General features: G+C 35.9%; 1 protein-coding gene across 2 annotated transcripts in view; it reads left to right on the top strand.

Moving 5' to 3' along the window:
- Window positions 1-19,142, top strand: part of AAE17 (acyl-activating enzyme 17) — a 331,094-nt gene that overhangs the window by 72,236 nt on the left and 239,716 nt on the right. For both annotated transcript variants that reach the window (XM_089833393.1, XM_089833394.1), the window contains exon 4: window positions 7,404-7,608. In XM_089833393.1, coding sequence (XP_089689519.1) covers window positions 7,404-7,608 — 205 coding nt within the window. The remainder of the gene's footprint in view (window positions 1-7,403; window positions 7,609-19,142) is intronic.

The following is a 19,142-nucleotide window of genomic DNA, read 5'->3' on the forward strand; positions in this document are numbered from 1 at the left end:
AAAATCAACCACAGGTAAAACTCTTCATACATAACAAAAGAAAATAGCTAATTGGATAGTCTGATGCTTTTTTTATCAAAATGAGCTCATATTATAACTCCCATTGGCACAAATTTTTTGAAATGCAACTTCACTTAAGAAGCTACACCAACACAACATCATTTTATAACATTATTGTAATAAAGTGTTATTGTAATAATGAACTTTAATAATTAATTAATAAATATGAGCTCACACACTTAATAGCCTTATCCGATGCAGGTGATGACCGACCTACCTCATGCATTGAATAGTCTCATCCGATGCAGGTGATGACTAACCTGCCAATGCCACCATCTGCACTACCAAATATGGCAATTGACCATGATAGACTTACTTAAAATAGTAAGTCCACAACTGAGACCCCCAAAACAGTCTGTGAGCTCGCGATGGTTGCTGTCGTAAACTGACTTAATTAGCTGTAGAAGCTCACTAAAAATGGGGACATTATAATTTTGCAGCAGTTAGTTTGTATGCAAACTGTATGACGAAATGTCTTTGAATAGTTTGGTGCATTTTCAGAATGATGTAAATGCGAAGTTTTTTAAAAAATGCCATGTTTAAATATTAAGCAAGTTTGGATGATATTACATACTTGTTTGCAAGTCTATCTCATTGAAAATCAGATTATTTGTGGAACATATTTATTAACTGTTTGACGAAATGTCATATATCCAAAATTGAAACAATCTAGAGTTCTTCATAGTTAGAGCCATAGGGCTTCTCACAAGGTGGCTTTTTGAATATTAAGCAAATTTGAATGATATTACATGGTTGTTTGCAAGTTTGTCTCATTGAAAATCATATTATTGGTGAAACCGGCTTAGTAGTTTGCATGCAAAATATTTGACTAAAAAAAATGTCCAAAATTGAAACAATTAAGTGTTTGTCATAGTTAGAACCATAGTTGTTCTTATAGGTGGCCTTTTCTTAGCCATCTTGTTATTGCATAATATGGTCAATTTGCAGGTAGAAAAGGTTGTTTCAGGGAAAGCAGTGTTGTCTATTCCTTTTTTTTGACTCCTTAGCATGTTTAACTTCTACTTAATGAATTTCCTCCTTTATTTTCAGAAACTAGGTTGGCTGATTGGTAAAATTTTGTATAGTGCTAGCTGATTTATTGTATAAATTGTGGTGTACACTTCAAAAAATAGTTGTGACTTTCCTTTTTCAAAATGCTATTATCTACTATTAACTTGTAACTCTATATTTACTTTCCAAAATTCTTCCTTTAATAATTATAAGGAAAGGATAAAATCTACTTTTTTGTTTCTTCTTTTCCAAGAGTCAAAACCTTTTCAGAAAGTCACTTCTGTATTTTCTTCATATTACTTCTCTTTTCCAATTTTCCTTTTTGAACTCCTATCTTCTCCTCTTCTTTTTTATCCCCTCTAAAATAAACTCTCCTCCCTTTTATATCTTAATTTTAAGGAGTCATGTCTATTTGTTAAATATCTCTCGAGTTTTCATTAGATTTAGTTAATTTATATTATTCTAAGTTATATTATTTATTTACTTACTTATTTGTGTTTATTATTATTTATTATTAAATTCTATTTATAAAGTTAATATACTTTCTACAATATTGTCTCCTGTATTTAATTTTATTTGTTTATTTATTCATTGTAATATCATTATTATTATTTAAAATACTAAATATTATTTCATTGATAATATAGATTAAAAAATTATTTCTTCTTTTTATATTTTAGTATTAGTTTTAATTTATCTTTATTATCATTATTTATTTAATAACATTGTATTATCTAATTGTTATTAAAATTCTATATTAAAATGGGGATATGATAGTCTAACCTTCCTCAAATTGCTTGTCGTCAAGCAATTAGATTATTTCTTCTATTGAGTTGAAATAGATATTTTTTATAGTCCGAATTCTTGCATTGCTATAATGGATATGTTTGAATCCTTTCTAATAGTCATTAACTTTCTACATTAGTCTTTCATATAAACTATTTTTTTAGATCATCTTAAACCCTACAGGATGGCAAGATCATGCTTTAATACCACTGTAATGTCCTTGCTACTAGAGTTGGCAAAACCCACAAAAATAAAAGTTAGGATCTTAATAATAAAAAATCTTAGTATACTTTCCTACCCTCTAGCCTAGACCCAAACCTTAAGAACGTCACTAAATTGGGTTTCCTAACCCGTAATTATTCAATTGTCTTTTCTAGAGTGCACCTCTTAAGGCTCACACATGCATATGTTGACACCATTAGAATATTCTTACCATTATATTTCGTTAGGCATGTTGGTCAGATGGAGATAAACTTTCTCGCATTTCAACATTATAGAGGTCATATCCTTTTTGGCAGTGTTTGGCCAAATGGGCATTTCATCCATCTCTGATACCAACACTATATGTCCATCTCTGTTGTGTCAGCCAAATGGGTAGTTATATCCATCTCTTATACTGACACCGAGACTTTGTGATCTACTTCATTGTGTTAGTCAAATGGGAGGTTACGCCCATCTCTGATACTGCCACTATAGGAATTATGATCAAATCTTCTCCCCATAAGAGATTTCATTGATCAAGTAACCTTTAATGAACATTAAGATTATTTATTATTCTAAAAGGGGACTATCTTGATCTTAAACCATTAATTATTAAGTCATGTATGTTATCTGTTTTGAATTCCACCTTTACATATACATATGTATATGTATAAATTATCCACAAGTATGATTCATTAATATAAATGAATTCATAAACATAATTAAACAAATATAATCCACTGCCATACCTTTCTTACCTTCCTCTTTGCTAATTATTCCTTCTAGATTATCTCAACTCTATATTTACATTCCAAAATTCTTCCTTTTCTAATTAAAAGGAAAGGGTAAAATGTACTTTTTTGTTGCTTCTTTTCCAAGAGTCCTAACCTTTTCAGAAAGGCACTTCCCTATTTTCTTCATATTACTTCCCTCTTCCAATTTTCCTTTTTGAACTGCTATCTTCTCCTCTTCTCTTTTCTCCCCTCTAAATTAAACTCTCCTCCCTTTTATATCTTAATTTTAAGGAGTCACGTCTATTTGTTAAATATTGTTTGACTTTTTATTAGATTTAGTTAATTTATATTATTCTATGTTATATTATTTATTTACTTACTCATTTGTGTTTATTATTATTTATTATTAAATTCTATTTACAAAGTTAACTACTTACTTATTTGTATTTATTATTCTTTATTATTAAATTCTATTTAGAAAGTTAACATACTTTCTACAATATTATCTCTTGTATTTAATTTAATTAATTAATTTATTCATTGTAATATTATTATTAGTTTTATTTAAAATACTAAATATTATTTTATTGATAATATAGATTGAAAAATAATGTCTTATTTTTATATTTTAGTATTAGTTTTAATTTAACTTTATTATCATTATTTATTTAGTAACATTGTATTATCTAATTGTTATTAAAATTCTATATTAAAACGGAGATATGATAGTCCATCCTTCCTCAAATTTTTTGTCTTCTTCTATTGAGTTGAAATAAATATTTCTTATAGTCGGAATTCTTACATTGGATATCATGGATATGTTTGAATTGTTTCTAATAGTCATTAACTTTCTACATTAGTATTTCATATAAATAATTTTTGTAGATCATCTTAAATCCTATAGGATGGGTAGATCATGATTTGATACCACTGTAATGTCCTTGCTACTAGAGTTGGCAAAACCCACAAAAATAAAAGTTAGGATCTTAATAATAACATATCTTAGTATACTTTCCTACCCTCTAGCCTAGATCCAAACCTTAAGAACATCTCTAAATCGGGTGTCCTAACCCTTAGTTATTCAACTATCTTTTCTAGAGTGCACCCCTTAAGGCTCACATATGCATATGTTGACACCATCAAAATATTCTTACCATTATATTTCATCAGGCATGTTGGTTAGATGGAGATAAAATTTCTCGCATACCAACATTATAGAGGTCATATCTTTTTTGACAGTGTTTGGCCAAATGGGCATTTCACCCATCTCTGATACCAACACTATATGTCCATCTCTATTATGTCAGCCAAATGGGTAGTTGTATCCATCTCTAATACTGGCACCGAGACTTTGTGATCTACTTCATTATGTCAGCCAAATGGGAGGTTACGCCCATCTATGATATTGCCACTATAGAAATTATGATCAAATCTTCTCCCCATAAGAGATTTCATTGATCAAGTAACCTTTAATGAACATTAAGATTATTTATTAATCTAAAAAGGGACTATCTTGATCTTAAACCATTAACCATTAAGTCATTTATATTATCCGTTTCGAATGCCACCTTTACATATACATATGTATATGTATAAATTGTCCGCAAGTATGATTTATTAATATAAATAAATTTATAAACATAATTAAACAAATATAATCCTTAGTTGGCCCTTCAATGATTATTCCTTCTAGATTATCTCAACTCTATATTTACTTACAAAATTCTTCCTTTTCTAATTATAAGGAAAGGATAACATTTACTTTTTTGTTTCTTCTTTTTCAAGAGTCACAACCTTTTTAGAAAGTCACTTCCCTATTTTTTCCATAATACTTACCTCTTCCAATTTTCCTTTTTGAACTTCTATCTTCTCTTCTTTTTTCCCTCCTCTAAAATAAACTCTCCTTCCTTTTATATCTTAATTTTAAGGAGTCATGTCTATTTGTTAAATATCTCTTGACTTTTCATTAGATGTAGTTAACTTATATTATTCTATGTTATATTATTTACTTACTTATTTGTTTTTATTATTATTTATTATTAAATTCTATTTAGAAAGTTAACATACTTTCTACCATCTCTTGTATATAATTTAATTTGTTTATTTATTCATTGTAATATTATTATTATTATTTTTATTTAAAATACTAAATATTATTTCATTGATAATATAGATTAAAAATTCATTTCTTATTTTAATAATTTAGTATTAGTTTTAATTTAACTTTATTATCATCATTTATTTAATAACATTGTATTATCTAATTATTATTAAAATTCTATCTTAAAACGACGATATGACAGGTGGGTACACCGTTCATATGTGGCCATTGGATCCTTTATTTATTTATTTTTCTTGTTTGCACCGTTGAATGCTATCTTCATAAACGATGACTTCTATCTGATGTTTTATATTTACTGTTGAGAATCTTATCGTTTGAGTCTTGCTGGGGCTTAATATGTGTCCAATTGCAATGTTCCACTAGTTATCAATTTACTGAGTCGGATGTATATAATCCCTATGTTACTCACTGTCCGTTTCTGCCCATGATAAAGTTAGAGGATTGCTTTCATGATCGCTGTTCATGTTTGGACAGGATTTGTTGTTGATCACTTGATACAAGTGCCACTGCTAATTATAATATTGTCCGAGTTTTTAACATTGCTGTCATTATCATTTTCATTTTGTCAAAAGTCCTCCAATTGCTTCATATTCCAATTCATACTAATCCTTAATCAAGGCATTCCTTTATGCATCGTGTTGTGATCTTTGTGCTAAGTCATATTCTTCTGTGCCTTAAAGATGACCGTTCAAAATTTTGGAGTCTTTGAATTATATTGCAGAGATTTTATTTATCTACGGGATCTCCCTGTAATAGATACTCAGTTCAAAGCCAGTTTGATGTGTTACGCACCTCCCGATGAAATACTGCAAGTCTTAATCATAGATACATTTGAAGAAATACAAATAGGACCATACTTGATTCCTTCTATTCATACATACGATGCCAAGGGAACAAAATCACTGCACACGTATTTGTTTGTAACATCAATAGTAACCGTCGACCAAATTAATTTCCACACAAGTTTGGAAATATTTGACTCTACCGATGCTTCTTCTCTATAAATATTTATCAATGAGATTTGTCCGTATGCTGCAGTGTGCTCCTCCTGCAAATATAATTAGTGCAAATGTAATAGCACCATCTATGATTTCTTTATTTCAGATATAATTGATGTTGGCATTGCTACTGCCTCATATATGTGACTCCACTATCATATTGTGAATACTTTTGAAGTAGTAGTTTTTGGTTATGACCTTTAGAGGCCTTGTTATATCCCTGATATATCATCAATTCATATTATAGCCTTCTCTGATGTATGTTATGTATTCTAGCCTCTGATATCACAGCAATAATGTGTGATCGATGCCACAATATTTTCATCACAGAGATAGGATGGAATACTTGCTGGGAATTCTCTGATTATGCGTCACCACAACAATCTACTGCTCACCACTTCTATCATATAGCGATACTAGATTTATTATTGCTCCTATTATGATCCAAGCAGATTTGAATTTCAGTGTGAATTGTGGTGTTGATCTCTTAATGCAGTGAATGGTGAAAGTCTGGTTTGTTTCTTTATTCACTGATTCCAGACTCTAGTTATTTCGCTTGTTATATTTATATTATTCTCATCTCTGCAAATGATCATAGGCAGTGTCAGGTTCCCTTCTTTCCAAAAATCGCTGACTGTACACTGTAAGGACTGACTATTCACAGTTTGTGTTGGTCCCCTATAGGAAATCTGAATTCATATTCCTGTACAATATAGCTGTTTGTGCCCAGACTTTACGCATTGCTTTACTTCACATATTTGTATATATCTCTCTCACATAATTTGTCATAATTCCTTCTTGGTATTCATCGTGCCTTTCACAGTGATCTTACATTTGCAGCCTGACTCTGATACCATGTTGGTTTTCCGGGATCACTGCAAATGTACTAAGCACTGCCATTATATCTGCTCTGTGTGTTCCAAATGGCAGCAACCTCTAATTTATAATTAACAAAGGCTAGTAAGAGACATGTCCCTTCACGGGACATGTCTATTCAATAATTAGATATTAACAAATAATAATATCTCACATAATAATATATTAGTATATTATTTAACTACACACAAATATATATATATATATATATATATATATATATATATATATATATATATATATATATATATATATATATATATATATATATCACACACATATATTTATATATCACATAGACATTTCACATATATATAACTTCAGTTTAGTATTATGAGTTTATCCAACTGAAGCTTCCAAACATTAACAAGATATGGTCTCTGTTCTCTAAATTTAAGGTTTTAAATTTTATTGCATTGATTTCAATGTCATTACTTGGAAGGAATAGATTTTTCACTTGCTAAGGGCTGCTTTATCATAGCATAACTAAATTCGTAGCACCTTTGTAAATAGAATCGTGTATCAATAATTGTCAGTATTGATCATTTTGTAATCCTTTTTTAAGTTTAAGCAATTTTTTACGTAATATATTTTTGGTGAATTTTTCTTTTGCAGTCAGGTTGCTAATGCTTTAGAAACATTATGCCTGCCAAAGGGATCAGCAATTGCGATTGATATGCCCATGGCAAATACTGCAGTCATTATCTACCTTGCAGTGATTTTAGCAGGTTATGTTGTTGTATCCATTGCTGACAGCTTTGTTTCTCGGGAAATTTCTACACGTCTAAGAATTTCTAAAGCTATGGCAATCTTTACCCAGGTTTGCATCAAATATGTCCTATTTTTTGAACACTAGATAAGTTTTGATTTCATTTGCAGTAAAATTTTGTAGCTTACTTGTCGACTTCCCTCCTGCCACAATTTTCAATAGGTAGGGAAGTTTGTACTAACCAATTGCAAAAAATCACTTTTAACTTAAACACTCTTAGGCCTAGCCCAAGAAATGAGAGGGAATTCACGTCCAACCAGTCTGAAAGTAATCATGAAACTACGATTGATTCAAACCCATGAACAAATGGACCCTTTTACTTAGATGGGGAAGGATCATAAAGGTAAATGGAGAAATTAACAACCTGAGTATGAGGGCTTATGGAGCTTGCCATAGATATGTGAGGCTTGACCCTGAAGCCAAAAGAAGTGTCCCCTTCACATTTTGTGAGGCTGGGATGAAAAATGCTCATAGAAGGGGGATTAACCAACATAACCAAGGAATACAAAATAAAATGCGAACATTATCCACCCCTAACTTTGATGGGTCAGGGAAGATTACAGATCATGGATGGTTACAAAAAGTAGAATGTACCAACACTTTGTCCCATGACATAGAGATGCCATTACATTTTCTGTATTGAACCTAGAAGGGATGCCACTCGATTGGTGGCATCATGAACTAATTACTCAAGATCAGAAAACCATAGAGACCTATGATGTCTTCAAAAGAGGACTCATTGAAAGATTTGGTCAAACTCACCCCCAAAAACAGTTAAGGCAAAGGGGAACCCTTGAAGACTACATCATAGAGTTCCAAAAGCTAGTTGTTATGGTCCATAGAATATTTGAGGAGAGACTCATTTACCTTTACATAAAAGGATCGACACATATTATTTAAGGGCTTGTAGGTGCCTTGGATCCTCTTGTTGATGTGAGTTATTTTCCACTACAACAGATAGAACCAAATACTTAGTATCTTAGGATGAAATACCAAATTTCCACCTCTCTTTGGAAAAAGGATGCTCATATGCTAAACAATGTATATAGATTGTGTGATCAAATGAGATGACCTCAAGGTTCTTTCTTTACTGTGGACTTTCACTCAGTTATAATGATGTGATATGTTGGCTATCACATAGGGGCATACGTTTTTTTTTTCAGTCAATAGATATCAACTTGACTTTAACAATTTCAATCACTTCCAACCAACTAAACTAAGAGGACGAGGGTTTAGAAATTGCATCCAACTCTAAGAATGTAAAAAAATGTTGATGATGGGCTGAGCCTCTAATCAATCCTTGCTTTGTCATGTCGACAAGGGATAAAAGGGTGCTATCTTCTACAGATGTGGGAATGGTTTTCACATTGTCATTATTCATCCAAATATCCTATGAAGGTGCAATCTAAATGAACATCTCCAGTCAACAAGTACCAAGTGCCATTACATCACAATCAAGAAGTACCAAAAGGTATGGACACTAGCTTTATCATTAATCACCGTTTAACAAAATCTTTCTTTCATCTACTTCTACATAACATGAAATAAAATCCTAAATGAGGAATTGAAGAAACCATGCAATAATTCAAAGGAACACAAATAATCCACCATGAAGACCAACAATGAATCAAAAATAACTTTGATAGCATTATGACAACAAACAACAACAGGTCTCCCCTTACTCTACTTCAGTTATTGGATTTCTCTAGTCTCTTGGTTATAAATTTAACATGGTATTAGAGTAGGTTTTAATGAATTTGATCTAGTACTAGATGTTTTCTGCTCTTGTCTTTGAATCTATCTCTATTTGTGTAAAAATGGTTTTAGTCAAAGATAGATTGGATGGGTCTTCAAATTTTACTTCATGGAAGCCCAAAGTCTCATTTTCTCTTGAAGAGAATGATCTTTTGGAATATGTCAATTTTGATGTGGCAAAGCCATTTGACGATGCTGGAAAAATTCAGTGGAAGAAGAACAAGATTCTGGCTAAAAAGATTAAGATTGATTTAATCAAGGATCATTTGGTTCCCGTTATCTCAAAATTGGAATCTACTAAGGAGATGTTCAAGACTCTAGACAAGTTTAACAATATCAACAAAGTTCTTGCAGTAAGGTGTCAACTGTTGCATGTTAAGATGGCAAGAGGTGAATCTGCAGTCTCATACTTAATGAAAACTTATGAATTATAGGGCCATCTTAGTGCAATTGATGAAACTTTTTCAGATAAAGATCTGGTTATGCTTGCTATGAATGGACCTCCCAATTCTTGGGAATCCTTTATTCACGATGTTAATGGAAGAGATGATGTTAGTGGAAGAGATGAGACAGGCTAAGGGCAGATTGTATTCAAGAAGAGTATATATTAGAAGCAAGAGGTGATGGTCGTAGAAATCACCATGAAGATGATCACGTTCTTGCAACATATACTTTCAAAGAAAAAGGGAAGAAGGGAAACTTTAAGAGATTCAGATACAAGAATTTTGATTCAGCACCTGATTTTAGGAGAAGGAAGAGAGACCTCTCTCGAGTTCAGTGCTTCAGGTGTAATAAATTTGGTCATTTGCAAGAGATTGTACCACAAGACCAATGCCCCATTCTGCTGCTGCTGTAAAGATTGAGAATTCTTCTCCTCAAAGAGAGACCAAACATAATTGTGAAGGGTTCCTCTTCATCTCTACACTGTCAAGCAACATTCCACAAATAGTGATACTTGGGTGATTGATAGTGGCACATCTCGTCACATCACAAGCTTCAAAGAACGTCTGTTCAATTTGAACGAAAAGGATTCACACTTACAAGTTATTATTGGTGATGATGCAAGCTACTTAGTGAATGGTGCTCGTTCTACATCTTTCAAATTAGATTGTGGTATTCCTCTTCACCTAAGTGATGTATTAACTGTACCAGACATAAAAAGAAATCTGATTTCTATATCAGCCATGGAAGACAAAGGCTATCATGTTGCTTTTGTTGATGGTAAAGTCTTGGCATGGAAAAAGAATTCTGATTTTCAATAAACTTGTGAAATTGGGGTTCTTCATGATAGTCTCTACAAGTTTTCAGCTCGTCTAATCCATGCTATTTCTCATGATACTTCAGATTCTAATGAACTATGGCACAGGAGTTTTGGGCATTTAAATTTCAGAACTTTAGCCTCTATGGAAAAGGCTGTTATTGGTCTTCCTAAGCTGAATCAAAACCATTAAGGAGTTATCAAGGGATGCGCTCTAGGTAAGAATATTAAAAGCACTTTTCATAGTAGCGAATCTAGAATAAATGATATTCTAGACTTAACTCATTCAGATTTATGTGGTCTCATGTCTGTTGTATCTCTCAGTGGTTTTTGGTATTATATTACATTCATAGATGATTTTTCTCGTAAGTGTTGGATCTGCTTTCTTAAGCCTGAGGAATTTGATGAGGTGCCATTCTGTTTTAAAGAATTCAACGCTTAAGTTGAAAATTTCTCTAAAAAAAGGATTAAGATATTAAGGACTGATAATGGCGGAGAGTATGTATTCAATATCTTTCATAATTATTGTGTTGAAGCTGAGATTTCTCTATAATCCTCAACAAAATTGTGTGCCTGAAAGAATGAATAGAGCAGTAGTTAAGGCAACAAATGCAATGATTCATTATCAAAATCTTCAAACATTTCTATGGTTTGAAGCTTGTAAGACGGCCGTTGACATTCAAAATCGTAGTCTCATTAGATCCTTGACAACATAACTCTGGAAGAAGCATTTTCAGGTATCAAACTAAACATAAGCTACTTCATAATTTTTGGATGCCTAATTTATATTCACATTCCAAAAGAGAAAGGTATCTTTGTTGGGTATAGTGGTTCTTCCAAGACATAAAGGATATATATTCCAGGACAAAAACACCTTGGAATTTGCAGGGATGTCTCATTTGATGAAGATGCAGCTTGCAAGTTATCCAAAGAATCTATCATTGAAAATAATGAAGAGAACTTTGAGCAGCCTCAAGATTTAGTCATGACTAATCCATATCTACCTTCAAAGATTCAGAAAGTGAATGCAGATTCAACTGATCTTGCTGATCCATTTAATTCAGTTAATTGTATAGACACTTCAGCAGGTCCTAGTATTACTCCAGCCAATAAGAAAAGACCTTTATGGGCTAGAAACATTATGAAAGAAGCTGAAAATTATGCAGCCCCTCATGGTACTTTCGCAGAAAGCAAAATGCCTCAAAAGTGTAACATGCCATTTTTGCTAAGCCTAATGAAGAACCATATTCTGAAGTAAATCTAGATTTCATAACAGAATGACAGAAGGTAGTTACATTTGTTACTTCACTTGAAAAGGGAAAATTATCAATTGTTTACATTTTAGGAGAACAATTAAATAAAACAGAATTTAATAATGAACTATTCTAGTTAACATGAAAGGGCAACTTCTATCACTTATATAACTAACTTCTGTCCTTTACATTCATCAGAGATATCATAATCAGAGATATCATAACAATATATCAATTTAACATCATCATAACACTAAATCAAGATAATGAAATGTAAAAAGAACAAGTACCATATATGTAGCAGAAGACCGTAGTTGTGTTGAGCAAGCCTCAACATCTGGTGAAGAGGAGAAGCATTGACATGGGCTTAACCTCCCAACCGTGGACCTTAACTTATCCCCACACAATCTCAATTGAGAAAGGCCTTCCCTACCCCGGGTCAGGCTTGGGGCACCATGGTCCTGTCACCTAAGCATTCCGATGTTAGAGTGTCGGCTAAGTAGCAGACAAGGCATTGGATATCCTCCAACGACCTCCCCTCTGGCAGCTAGCACTCTGACCTCTAGTGATAGCTATGACAAGCATCCCACTAAACTACCTTGGCCAAGGATTCAGTGGGCTACTAATTGTGCCTGATTACCCATTGCTCAACTTGACAAGAAGAATATATTTTGGACAACCATGAGCTAACTTAGTAAAACTCATACAGTTCTTAACATTTAATCACTTTCTTTTCAGACTTTCTTTTTGTTCTTATAACGATGTCTCTCCTCCCACCCATTATTGTTTGACCCTTCCGGTCTTGGGTGCATCCTAATAGATCCCGAGATCATATACAATCAACTAACATATTTAGAATTTCAGGTTTCCATAACATCTCAAGCTGATCTTATCTTAGAGGCATATAGTCAACACCTCTATATAAGTCAGATAGTTTATTATACACAACAGTAAATTGATACTTGCTTACAAGATATTTCATGCACAAAATATGCCAAGGGAAAAGTAATCACAGAAACATTCACATAGATTTCAATAAGTTTATGGTATTTGCAGGTTTGTAACTATAAGCACGACATTAAAATGATGTTCAAAAGTGGCATAATGGTTCCTTCAGTAAGCATTACCATTATTTGCATCAATTAGTATCAACAGTGAACAATATCTAAATGGCAAACTTAATTACACCATTGTTTGCAACAATCAATATCAATAATGAGCAATGTATATATGGCAACTTAACAAGAACAATGGTTGCATAACTTGTAGTTGAATTGATATGCTGCCTAATGCGGCTTGAGAGCAAATGATTATGACGTGATGATGTTTGCATCAATCAATATCAACAATGAACAATATCTAAATGGAAAACTTAATTACACCATTGTTTGCAACAATCGATATCAATAATGAGCAATGTATATATGGCAACTTAACAAGAACAATGGTTGCATAACTTGTAGTTGAATTGATATGCTGCCTACGCGGCTTGAGAGCAAATGATTATGACGCGATGATGTGCTAGCTGGAATCATTGGCGACAGAGTTTGACAAGGTCGCAACCTTTGCAAGCTTCACTATGGTTGCAGGGGTTCTCGACAATCCCAACTGTAATTGTAAAACTTGGCTTGAAGCCCTAAGAAGGAATTCTTGCAGAGAAAAAGGATAGGAACCTATTGTTCGAAAAAATGGGTAGTTAGGTAGTTATCGGTGCAGACACAGTTGTGTCGTTTCATTAGCATTGTATCAGGTATTATAAATGTGGCTTTCACTTATGTATTTGGCATCATTGTATGGAACATTGCTATGTACGAAAAGCATTTGATGAATGAATAAAATTTTACTTTGTTAAATCATTATATGTTTCGTTCCTGTTCACCTACGGATTGAACATTTGGCAGCATTGCTAGTTCAAATCTGGAGTAGTATGGAAAGCCGAGGATAAATGGGAATAACTGTACAAGACAAGCAGAAAATGAATGAGGACAACGAAACAAAAATTCTGGAAGGTGAGCATGAGGCAACTCAAAACTTTCACATCTTGTATCGCGTAGGCCTTGAAACCTTCGTATGGATAGAAGTTGTGGAGAACGAGGTTACACCAGACAATGTGTGGGATGTTATGCATGCAAGCCCAACCACGAATTTTTTTTTAGACCAACTCCCCCATTTGATCGCACAAGCATACTTGGCATAGAAAAGACGCAGGGAGGAAGTAGAACACGAGGAATGCCGTTAGGAGACCCTCAAGAATTTCTATGAGGAGAGAGATGCACAACGTCGCAAAATGTAACCATGAGATTTTGAACCGTGGTACCAAGAGCACTTGAGTTTGTAACTGTCGCTTGAGTCAACACATGATGTATACAGATTAAATAAATAAAAGAGTGATCTGTTTTGTTTTTTTATAGTGGTATATGTCAAATGCCCAATCTTTTAAACAAAAAGAGGAACTTGAGGGAGGATGTTGACGAATTACAATCTGTGTGGGGGGATTTAATCCAAGCTGAGCAAAGGCGGCGGCTAAGACAACTTGCCGAAGATCAGACTGTGGGGCACTCGGAGGAATCACCAAGGGTGATTGAAGACAACCGCATGGAAGGCATTGGAACTGTCGAGGGGTGCTACAATTCACTGGAATGGTGAGTAAGGGAGTAAACACAACACAGATTAATGGTGCTGGAGGAGACAAGAGAAGAGTTTCTACACTCATCCCGTACACCACTACGAGAGGGAACTCGTAAAAAAGTACGAAGGGAGACGAGGCCAATAGAAGACATCGGGGTACAAGAAAGTGTTAGAGGGACACTGCACGGTGGTCAAAGTGACCGGTTGGGACCAACTCCTAATAGTTCCAGGACACAACCGAGTGGTCATCAAAGGATGAGAAAAACAATGTCTCAAAAGCAAAATCTCCCGAAGTTCATAGGCGACGGGAAGGAAGACCTCGTACAATATTGCCGTACATGCGAAACCATATGGACTGCCAACTCGGTCACCGACGCCGATGAGTGGTTGAAGCAGTTTCTAGCTAGCCTATGGGGAGTGGTCATAGACTGGTTCTCGGACATGGACAAGACGAAGATCTCCACTTGGGATAATCTAAAGATAGAATTACAAGCAGAATTTCGACTGCTACGAGACAACAACGAGGTTGTCGCGGAGATCTACAACTGTAAACAAGGAAAGAACACTGTTTGAGCCTACAATAAAAGGCTCAAAGATCTTCTTAACCGGATGGGTACTCAACCCGCGAATGAACTAAAGAAACATTGGTTTGTCAAAGGACTCCGCAGTGCATTGAGAAGGAAAATGAAGATAGTCCCGCCCACATCATATACAGATGCCTACGACTGTGCCCTGAACTTAGAAAGTGAGGGCAAGACAGCGAAGAAAAAGAAGAAGAAAAGTAAATCCTCATCCTCCTCTGAGAGTGATGAGTCCTCTGACGAGGAAATTAGCGTAGACAGCAAGGAGGAACCTAGCAAGAAAGTACAGGCCCTCCAAAAGGACTTGGAACGAATGAGGAAGGAGTTTAAGTCCATGAAGGGAGCTACTGGTCACATGGAGGAAGGAGAAATATGGTGTATGGATTGCAAAGAGAAAGGCCACCCAAAGGGAGGGTGCCCTAAAAAGGCAATGTGCAATATCTGTAAGATCTTTAGTCATTCTATGAAGGAGTGCCTGTTCAAGATGAAGACATGAAGTCAACAGATATTGTTCACATAGGAACAACCATCTACTTTTGGCACTAGCAACGAGACCCAAGGCAACAACAATGCCACATCTGGCAGCTACAAAAACAACCGCTGAAGAGGACGGGGCAACAATGACAACAGGAATCCGATACAATATGATTCCAAGGGAAGGCCCATAATCCAATGTCGGGCATGTAACTAATGGGCCACTTCACCAGAGAGTGTCCGAAGAAAGACACTCTTCAAAAATTATGTCGATGGTGTGGTCCAGGGGACCTCGAAGACGCCAATTGCCCAAAACAAGTAAACCTCATCAACATTGATGAGGAAATTTTTTTGGTTGTCTCTTGCAACCAGGGTAAGCTGGCCACCTATCTTGACCCCCACACGGAGAAGCAAAGACTGCGGGAGGCATGGGAAGACATGGAAAGGGCAATGAAAGCTATGAAAGATACTATTCCTAGACAATCAAAGGGAGAGAACAACTTGGTCAATTAGATGTTGCAAATGGAGGTGCCCGTTAGACTTCAAGACCTATTACAAACGATATCGCAACTAAGGACGACATTATTGAATGCCCACACAAACCAGTCGGAGATGAAGGAACAAAGAATGGTACCAGGAGGGTCGGCCACAGATCCCATGTTGTTGATAGCTACCAATGGCTGTCACCCTACGGTGGTTGAGATGGGAATTCTCAAAACCATCTTGATGGACACCATCGTGGATGGTGGGTCCGGGGTGAACGTTCTTCCTGAGGAGACATAGAAGAAATTGGGCAAGCCTACCCTGTGGCCGCCCACATTCAACTTGCTCGTCGCTGACCAGCAAGGGATAAAGCCTCTAGGGACCTTGGTGGCTCAACAAGTAACCATCAGGATGCAACCATCTGTGCTGGATTTCGTAGTGCTTCCCTTAAAGAAAAAGGGATATGATGCCATTCTTGGAAGAGGATGGCTGGTGGCTGCTAAAGTGAATCACAATTGGAAGAAAAATATTTGGTCGATGGAAAGTGGAGGGTGAAAGTTTGCCATTGATCTCTGAACTCAAATAGTAAGTGAAGAAATGGCATTGTCGTTGGAGTCCGAGTTAGCCAAGGAACATCGGACAGATGAGGGAAGAGCCTATATGGATCTGAATGATGAAGGCATTTTAGAATTGGAAGAATGTTCAGGAGACGAGACTAGTTCACTAAATGGACTTTTGCATTGGTAGGGGGAAGATTAAGAGCTCTTCCATTCCTACATGCTTAGCATCGAGGAGCCGTAAGATGAGGAGGATTGTGGAATATAAAGAAGGCAACGAGTAGATCAATGAAAGTCCCGCCCATTGCTTTGAAGGGAAATCTATAAGATACGAAGAGCCGTCAGTAGAGGCTACTAATCCTGGCGACGTAGAGAATCCGAGGAACATACTGGTTGGAGACGATTGGAACACGCTATTGAAGGCCGCAATATTTATTATCTTTATGGCGTATAAAGATGTATTTGCGTGGACTTGCAAGGATTTAAAAGGGGTCCCACTAGAAATGTTTGTCCACCGCATACCCTTGGTACCTAGAGCCATACCTGTGTGGAAGCAATCGTACAGAATGAACAAGAACTATGCAACCCATGTTGATGAGGAAATACAACAAATGCTAGAAGTCGGCATAATATTTAAAGTTCAAACAAGTGAGTTGGTGTCACCAATTGTGATATCCATGAAGGACGGTATGCAAATCTGGATATGTGTAGATTTCCGGTGCCTGAATGCGATCACAATAAAAGATCCCTTCCCAATCCCGTTCATTGATACAATTTTGGAAGAAGTGGTAGGACATGGGATAAATTCCTTCATGGATGGATTCTCTGGCTATAAGTAGATCTCCATTGCTAGAGAAGATAAGCTAAAAACTACTTCTGTGGTGGAGGATGGAGTGTATGCTTACAACTGAATGCCCTTCGGATTGTGTAACGCACCTGCTATGTTTCAGAAGATCATTTTGCACATATTTGACAAATGTCAGTAGGCAACTTCTGAGCATTTTTTGATGATTTGTCCATCTTCAGTGGACAGGACAACCACTTGAAGGCTCTCTAGGAATGCATGGAGAGGTGTCGGTGGGCAAGGCTAGCATTGAATCTGAAAAATGTCGGTTCACAATTCCTCAAGGCAAACTACTTCTGCACGTTGTTTGCAAGTCAGGATTGAAGATTGACACCGATAAAGTAAGGGTGATCGTGGAAATGGAGGCCCCGAAGGAGGTATCTGGAGTCAAGTCTTTTCTCGGGCACATTAGATATTATAGACGATTCTTAAAGAACTACGCCTGGATTGCTCTTCCTTTGGACAAGTTGACACAAAAGGGAGAACCGTACGTTTGGAATTCAGACCAAGAGACTGCCTTGACAAAGTTGAAGAATAGATTGTTGGGGGTGCCCATCTTGGTGTACTTGAACTGGGACAAGGAGTTCCACGTCCATGTGGACGCTTAAAACTTTGCTATAGGTGCAATGTTGGTGCAGACTGGTGACCATGACCGCGATCACCCATTTTATTTTGTAAGCCGGCTACTGTCAAAAGCCAAGAAGAATTATAGCACCACTGAAAGGGAGGCTCTCGGGATGGTGTACTCGGTACAAAAATTCAGACATTACCTATTGGCTACACCATTTACCTTTTACGTGGATCACCAGGCGTTGATGTACTTAGTGAACAAACCAATTATCCAAGGCAGGATTAGCAAATGGTTGTTGCTATTGCAGGAATTCACCTTCACCATCATTGTGCGACCTGGGAAGAGTCATGTCATTGTGGATCAGCTTTCCCAAATCAGGTTCAAAGAGCCACCAAAAGGGGTGAATGATGATTTTTCGGATGCACACTTATTCAGAATCGCCATTCTTCTAGGATGGTACAAGTATATTGGGGAATATCTATCGACGTCTCAATTTCTGAGAGAGATGCTGCTAGGCGAATGGCAGAAGCTAGTTTTAAGGAGCTAGACTATCCAATTGATAAATGGTCTTCTGTACAAGATGGGTCCTGATCAAGTGTTGAGGCAATGTGTAATGGAAGAAGTGTAGAGTGTTCTGAGGGAAGCACATGAAGGACCGGTAGGCGGCCACATGGGATCGACACATCGACACAAAAGGTTCTACTTGTTGGGTTATGGTGACCCACACTTTACAATGATGCACAAGAATGGGTGTTGAGCTGTGATACATGCCAGAGAGCAGGCAAACCATTGACGAGGGACTTCATGCCATTAAACTTGTCCCATGCCCTGGAGTTGTTTGAACGTTGGGGACTAGACTTCATTGGTTTGTTGAAGGCGAGTAGGGCCTGACGTTGCCAATACGTGGTGGTGGCCACAGAGTATTTAACTAAATGGGTAGAGGCATGTGCACTACCCAACAACTTTGCAATAAGTATGACAAAGTTTTTGTATGAATAGTTTATCACATGGTATAGCATACCTATCCAGTTGACAAGTGACAGAGGGGGTCACTTTGTCAATCACATGATCAGATTACTGACAATAGAATTCAAGATTTTTCATTCGTTGTCAAGTTGGTATTACCCACAAGCTAATGGCTAGGTAGAGGCAACAAACAAAATCCTTGTGGCCATCATATA

Source organism: Cupressus sempervirens, chromosome 5, assembly GCF_028749045.1.
Source record: "Cupressus sempervirens isolate cs-2001-9-10 chromosome 5, ASM2874904v1, whole genome shotgun sequence".
Taxonomy (NCBI): domain Eukaryota; kingdom Viridiplantae; phylum Streptophyta; class Pinopsida; order Cupressales; family Cupressaceae; genus Cupressus; species Cupressus sempervirens.